Source organism: Thermobia domestica, chromosome 9, assembly GCF_964235325.1.
Source record: "Thermobia domestica chromosome 9, izTheDome1.hap1.1, whole genome shotgun sequence".
NCBI lineage: Eukaryota > Metazoa > Arthropoda > Insecta > Zygentoma > Lepismatidae > Thermobia > Thermobia domestica.
In genome coordinates this window covers 164,957,727-164,965,844 of record NC_137462.1, presented here as the reverse complement: position 1 = coordinate 164,965,844, position 8,118 = coordinate 164,957,727, and the positions used below count along the sequence as shown (strand labels likewise).

The following is an 8,118-nucleotide window of genomic DNA, read 5'->3' as shown; positions in this document are numbered from 1 at the left end:
CTAACTTTACCTGTCACGTATGGCGGAGCACGTGCTCTACGTGGCCCCCATCCCGAGTTATGCACAAGGTAAGTCGTTCAGCCCAATTGTCCATGACCCTCAAAAGAGTTTCTGGTGAAATATCGGCACAGGCTGCAAATATGCGTTCTTCAAGGTGTTCAAGATCCCGGATCTTTTCGGCGTATACCTTTGCCTTCAGATGACAAGGCAAGGGATCTGGTGATCGTGCATGCCATTCAATGGGACCACGGTGCCCAATCCAACGTCTAGGAAATTGTTCATCCAGGTAGGTACGGACCAGTAATCCGTAATGCGGAGGGGCACCATCCTGCTGGAAAAAGAGTGGAAATGTGCCGTCCTCGGACAATATGGAAGGGAGGATGAGATCCCGCAGTATATCCAAATATCGTTCATCAGTGAGGGTGCCAGGAATGATGAATGGACCAATTAATTTGGTGCCCCATAGACAACACCACACCATTAATTTGCCTGTACCTACCATTTTGCAAGGGTCAACCTACTGAGGATTTGTCGGGGACCAATAGCGACAGTTTTGCTTATTCACTTCCCCAGTGACATAAAAATTGGCCTCATCGGAAAATAAAGTTTGTGTGTGGAATGTGGGATCCGTTTGCAACTGTGCAAGGGCCCAGTCGCAAAATTCCACACGACGATCAGGGTCATCTTCAGATAGATTATGTTGAAGTTGCAATTTGTACGGATGCCCCTTGCTTTTCTGTAAGATACGTCTGATGGATGTACGACTGACACCACATTTCATGCAGAGACGACGGGTACTGCGGTGTGGTGATGTTGTAAATGATGCCAGCACTGCTACTGATGTGGCTTCATCTGTTTCTGTCGTGGGTCTTCCACACCTGGGTTTATCTGCTATGGAACCAGTATCCATGAACTTCTGGAAGAGTTGAGCACAGGATGTTGATCTGGGTGCTTGGCATTGAATTCAGCTGCAACAGCCCTTGCACTCCTTCTTCCCCATGCCCTGATCAACTCCTTTCTCTCTGCTGTCGTTAGCGGCATAATTATTCACCTGCAACAACAGAAACAGTACGGTAAAATTAGCAATTTGAAATGCCTGTAACTTTTGAACACATTAAGATATCAAAAAACCGATTTCACAATTGTGTTTGTCTTTCAGTTCTAGCCTAAAATGATGTGCCGAATGACCATGTTCCCATTTAACACGTGAATTCAAGATGGTGGCTTTCAAGATGGCCGCTATCTTGGTCACCATCACAATCCGACTTCCCCCTCAGGCTACTATGTTACTACATGGTTGTTGTTCACTATTTTCCACGAACACGGATTTTACAAGGGGTGGTAAGGGACTTATGCCCCCCCTTGTATACATAATAATTCACTTCCTTTGTGAGTCCCCTACCCTTTACTTGTGTGGGGAAGGGAAACATGCACAGTGGGAAGGAGATTCATGGTCATAACAGAACTATGTGCTGAGTAGACAGAGAAGGTTCAGCTACTAGTAATTAAAACCGGAAATATTTGATCTCTACTACTTTCAGTAGATGGACTACGACTCCAACAGCGAACTTGATTTCTAAATTTCGACCCTCTACGTCCTGGCTAAAATTGATGGTGATTCATCAAGTATTTCTTCTTGAGAATTTTTCTCTCTTAGACAAACATGAGTAGTGTTGCCACGAGACGAGACGAGACGAGACTTCAGGCTGTCCCGTCTCGTCTCGTGCAAAGCATGTCTCGTCTCGAAAAAATGTGCGCGTCCCGTCTCGTGTCTCGTCTCAAGAGGTTCTGTCCCGTCTCGTCTTGTCTCGTCTCGTTTGTCTCGTTTTGTCTCGTCTAGTCTCGTAAAAAATATAGCAGCATACCATGGGAACGAAAGTAAAATTAGCAGGCTGCACTATGCTAATCAAGATACAACTAAGTTACAAGTATTACCCAGAACACACAAGACAAGAAATGTCACGGTAGCTACACCGTGAAGCCTTCACCTCTAGTGTATGTGGTAGTCGGTTCGATCTCGGTTAGTGCCATGTGAGCTTTGTGATGGGCAAACATTGATTGTGTGTGAGGACCGCGGTGGCTCAGTGGTAGAGCGTTCACCTCTGGTGCTTGGGGTTTCGGGTTCGATCCCAGCCCCGCCAAGTGAACTTTGTGGTGGACAAACACCGTGTGCGTGGGTTTTCTCTGGGTTCTCCCGATTTCTCCCACTTTCTTCATTCCACCATTTCATTCATTACTCATCATTACTGTCTCCTTTAGCCTAACCGGCATAACCGTGGGACGTAAAACTCACAGATTTCATTTCATTTCATTTTTCGAATGTGTGTGTTTTCTCGAAGTTGTCAAGTATCCTACCACTTTCTTCATTCCATTAATTTTCCCATCATCATCCATTCGGCCAAAGTTACCTAAAGGTCTTAAAAATAAATTCAAATAAGCACATAAGGCAAGGACAAATAGTTTACAAGATAATATATCTCTGCTGTTAGTTGTCTGAGGCTTCTCGACCCTGGCTTTTCTTTTTTTTCTTTTTTTTTACATTCTGAAACATTGAAATTTGTTTCACCAGTTTCAATACACGAATATACAGCAAATTGCTCATAGGTACGTCGAAGATGAAGACGCTAATGTCAAATAATGTTTACACGACAAGCAGAGTTCGATGTAAAGGTGGCACCATCCCCGACACTATCGTATACTATCAGCCCACTTGCTTCATAGTGTCTGGATATATATATATATATATATATATATATATATATATATATATATATATATATATATATATGTGTGTGTGTGTGTGTGTGGAGAGAGAGAGAGATGGAAAGATAGATAAATAGGAAGATAGATATGTGTGTACACTTTGATTTCATATATTCCAGCCTTTAGGTTTCACAGTGTTAACCCATAACAATCCAAAAACTACTTTCCATTTTAGCATGTTTAGATTTGTTGCAATTATTTTTTTTTTTAAAAAAAGCTCGGAACCAAATAATTTTATTGAGTAATGGAAAGTATTTGACTGAAATTTTATGTTACTGCACAGTAAGCTCTATTTAAAGTGCCATAGTAATGGGAGCTGAACGACACATCGGACGAAAGAATGCTTGGGGCCAGTCTTCACCTCCATGGTTCAAATCTGTTAACATAACCGCGGGGTGTGTGCTACTATGTGGTGGTTGCCCCGTTTGTGTAACAAACTCATGACAGTACACCCAGATTAGCTAGTGGCTAAAAAAAAAAGTTGATTTTTGGTTGGCCATTTTGAATTAAAGTTTCTTATATTGTCGTGATCTATTCGCAATCATACAACGTACATCTTCATGCCAAGCCGAGCGGTCTGCGGCGATAGACCATGGCTTGAAGGCCCGGGTTGAGTTCTGGAAGGGTCATGTGTATGGATTTTAACAGCATTTGTTTTTTCGTATTGTGTCAAAGAGCGAAATTGTACGGGATAAAAGGATTTCAGTCTGAAAAAATTGGAGAGAATATCCTGCCCAGGATACTTTCATAAGAGTAAGGAATTAGTAAAAATATAAGATATACATTTTATAGCAGGTTTAAAAATATGGTTTCGGTATCCTTTTTTGTTTTCTGTTAATTATGTTCTCCAATGTTCGAATTTTGATCATACTCATGATATTTTCTGCTTTCAACGGAGTTCTATGAATATTATACCAAATGTTCTTTAAACTTATCAAGTTCGAGAGGTTTTATATGCCTGTAAGAAACAATTTCTGAAGATAATTAAGATCCTAATGAATATTATTCATTAGGAAAGGGAAGTATTCCCCTCTTCTCAACATGGAAGCAGAGGGCAATTTCGCACTCTGGTCAGATCAAACATTTCCGCGTAACAAAACGAAGGTCCCCCTGTAAAATCTCTTCACCTAAAGTGTTATTGTTAGTATCATAAATTTGCTGAAAGCAAACAATTTGAAGGGTTCGTCGATAATATCTTTGCTTTCTTTGTCTTTCGCCCGCCTTCCGCCCCCATTACTCAATAAAATTATTTGGTTCCGGGCTTTTTTTAAAAAAAGAAAATAATTGCAACAAATCTAAACATGCTAAAATGGAAAGTATTTTTTTGGATTGTTATGGGTTAACACTGTGAAACCTAAAGGCTGGAATATATGAAATCAAAGTGTACACACATATCTATCTCTCTATTTATCTATATATCTTTCCATCTCTCTCTCTCTCTCTCTCTCTCTCTCTCTCTCTCTATATATATATATATATATATATATATATATATATATATACAGTATATACAGAGAGAGAGATGAATTTTACAACATGACTGCTGCATAATAAGCGAGCGATTGGTAAAATGGTAAAAGTATGTTTTTATGTGTATGTTTGTGTGTGTGTGTGTGAGAGAGAGAGAGAGAGAGAGAGAGAAGACAAAATTTTAGTTGCAAGATGACATACTTCAATTGCCGTTTTCGGTTCATATAGCAAAAAGAATACCGCCACCAGAGAATAAAAACAAGCGTAGTCTGTTCTGTTCTCTTCCGCCATCTCAGCAAGAACTTTCAACCACAGCCTGTAATCAGTGTAGACCTTACCCAGTTTTCAAATTGAATAGATGGTGGTGGTAGTTCGGTTTCTTGACCTTGTAAAAATCTTCCCTGTCTTTGATTTTGTTTGTCATCATTCCAGCCAGAAATAAAAAAAAATGAGAATTCCTCAGTTTACAGCAAGGGGAATTGGGGACAAGACATTAAGGATGATATTCCTGGAAGCTCATGTATCAGGATTGTTTCATTTCAATAGACAGAGGACACTTTTCTATGAAGGCTTTTCAACATGTTTTCTCACAAAGGGGATTTTGCTGTTGCAATCTATATGACCACTGGCAATTTCAATTTTGGCCATTGCCGCCAGCGTTTTCATTTTCGAGACACGAGACGAGACGAGACATTTCACGAGACGTCCCGTCTCGTTTTCGAGACGGGACAAGTAGTATGTTTCGTCTCGTGTCTCGCCTAAAAGGGTTCTGTCCCGTCTCGTGGCAACACTAGACATGAGGAATATATATATATATTAGAGACCGGCAGGAGCCGAATTTTTAGGCCCGAGTCCAATCCAGCCCGAATGTACGTAGGTCCGGCCCAGCCCGGGCCCGAAAAGTTTTTTTAAAAATTCTTGGCCCAAGCCCGGCCCGGGCCCGATAAATTTTCGAAGTTTCATTTTATAACATTTTTCACGGGCACACTTCTTCAACGTTTACCTTTATTCTAATTATTGTTTAACGAATGTCAATAATTATTAAAGAATTGCAATTAATCGGCCCCAGCCCGGCCCGACCTAAAGAGAAATCAGTGTTGGCCCGCCCAAGCCCGGCCCGTGCAGGTCTCTAATATATATATATATAGGCCTATATGTATGTCCTGCCTTCATACGTTATAAACCTTATCCCTTAGCATATTAAATAATAATAATAATAATAATAATAATAATAATAATAATAATAATAATAATAATAATAATAATAATAATAATAATAATAATAATAATAATAATATAAAGGTGTTTGCGCAGAACACCTCGGAACACCTCGGTTCAACAATTCTGAATATCCATCTCTTTCACATCTCGGAAAAATCTATGATGCAAAAAGAGACGAGCAAATGAACGAATGGAAAAAACTATATAACACGAAACTCTGCGAGCTGTACTTGTTATCATGTAGGTAATTAAGTCGATTTGCCTATTTGTAAAATAAACACGGCACGTGCTTCAAGTATATAGAGTGGTAGTTATTAGAAAATCTGTTAAAAGACAATTAAGTAGTGGTGAGAATTTGGGAGAATGATAAGTAGTTGGTTTTTCGTTAGGTGCGTAATACTGATTATATTAATGCATGCTGACTTAATTGGTTTACCACGAAATAGAACCCACTTGTAAACGTTTGCTTCTGTGGCGATGATCCTTCATATCGACTTATAATTATTATTGGTATGAAACATAGGGATATATTATTGTGCTTTTTAATCTTGCATTCCAGACTTGTATCAAAATACTACATATGGATATGAGAATAGGTTTTCAAAAGGGAAACAAATATTAATTTAAAAAAAAAGTTACATCACGAAACATACATAGAGAAACCTGGATTTAAATTCGAGACCCTGCTCAAACGTAGTACCACGTGTATCCTCCCCTTGACCCGAACTTGTTTTCTTCCGCGCCGACAATGAGAATGGGAATAATTTAAACATATACAATATCACATAGGTATCTGAATATATATTCTCAAATTAAATTCACGTTAGGACACGTAATTTTCGAGCATACGTTAAATAGAGACACATAGTCTAAAGGAAATTATAATTTCAATAACACTGTTTCTTCATAAATATCTCCAGTGATTTCTTAACTTATTATGATTTTTACGTAAATAATTTTTCAGGCCAGTCATGCATTTTTCTTTAGTTCCTTTCTAAGTATTATGTACTTCAAAGAAAAAATCTATCTGCGTAAATGCAGTTGAAAAAAAAGGCTGCGTAAAATACCTACGAAGTATGACCCTTAGAATGATACTAGAAGTACATATGATGGACGTTTTCAATTGGTTGCATGAGATATCAATTAATACTTTTTTTCTGATGCTATCAATTTAAAGCGTCAGACGTCAAAATATACTTAAATGAATTTGAATTGTATTTGCCTCATTCGCTTCTTAACTTATTAACATTTTAAGTCTATTTAGGCCCTAATTTAATTTCCTATTAATACTACTACTATTACTATTGCTAATATTACTACCACGTAACACCATCAATAATAATAATAATAATAATAATAATAATAATAATAATAATAATAATAATAATAATAATAATAATAATAATAATAATAAATAATTTGATGGATGGTGTACTGTAAAAAAATGATATAGAAGATAATGATCAATTTCTTCATGGAATTATCCCATCATTAGCCTGGTTCAAAGAAATGAAAATGTGGGAAATAATTCAGCGATGACCAGTGTATAAGGACTAAATTTTCCCTAAATGTATATTGAAATAATAAAGCAAGTATGCTACTATGTATAACTCGTAAGTAAGGAGTTCGTAATCAATTAGTTACTTTATAATTTTTATATGGGTACATCCTTTCAAATCATTTTAATATGCGCACAATATCTTTATAAAATTTATAAATAATAACTTGCTTGAACTAGTATGTTTATTAAAACGTAACAAAAGTGACATTTAAAAATCCCAGTCCTGTACGAAAATATTTTAATGTATCAAAAATTTTTATTGTAAGCACAAAGGGTGCTTTTCTGGTAATCTATAGTAAAATGACACATGTAAATAATAATAATAATAATAATAATAATAATAATAATAATAATAATAATAATAATAATAATAATAATAATAATAATAATAATAATAATAGAGTATACAACCATAATTTGAATGTTGAGCTCCTTTGTGGCTAAGTGGTTAGCGCACGCGACTTTGGCGTCTAAGACCCGGGTTTGATTCCTGGCTGGAGCTCATGGGTTCGTATAGCCTCGCTGCTGAAAAGGACATTTAACTCAAAATCAACTCAACTCAATTTAAATTTTGCACAACAAATCTGTTATTCACCAATATGTAATAAAATGAAATCTTTTCAAATTTGATAAGAGCATCGATAGTATTTGTTACAATGTACGGAAGACAGTACATAATTGGATACAGACATGCAGAATTAGAGATCATAAACAAACGAACAAATATGAGAATAGAGAACGTGGAACTCGACAACATATAATCGCAAACTATACAGGTAATGCGTCTTCCACGCATGCTTCTACCCCTCCACCCCTCGGAATTTGCCAATCGTTCTTTCCTGGAGCAAAGATAAATTAAATTGCGATTACGTGTTCATTAGCAAATAGTGTCCCAATGTAACCCATTCACATTTTTCTCCTTTCCCGGACAAAATTTTCTGGAAGTAAATAAATGAATGGATGTGGCAGAACAGGTATCTCTCATAGGATATGCGAGAAGAATGTATATAATATTGGTTGAAAAGCCAGTGTTTAAGAAAAAAAAGTAGGAGTAAAATATCAAGTAAAATCTAACGTAAGAGACACGAGCTATTACAATACTG

General features: G+C 37.1%; 1 protein-coding gene across 1 annotated transcript; it reads right to left on the bottom strand.

Annotated features, from left to right (window-relative positions):
* Positions 1-517: 517 nt before the first annotated feature.
* On the bottom strand, positions 518-910 carry LOC145661074 (uncharacterized). The gene has a single exon (XM_081726515.1). It carries the CDS (start codon positions 908-910, stop codon positions 518-520), a length of 393 nt encoding a protein of 130 aa, XP_081582641.1.
* Positions 911-8,118: the final 7,208 nt, after the last annotated feature.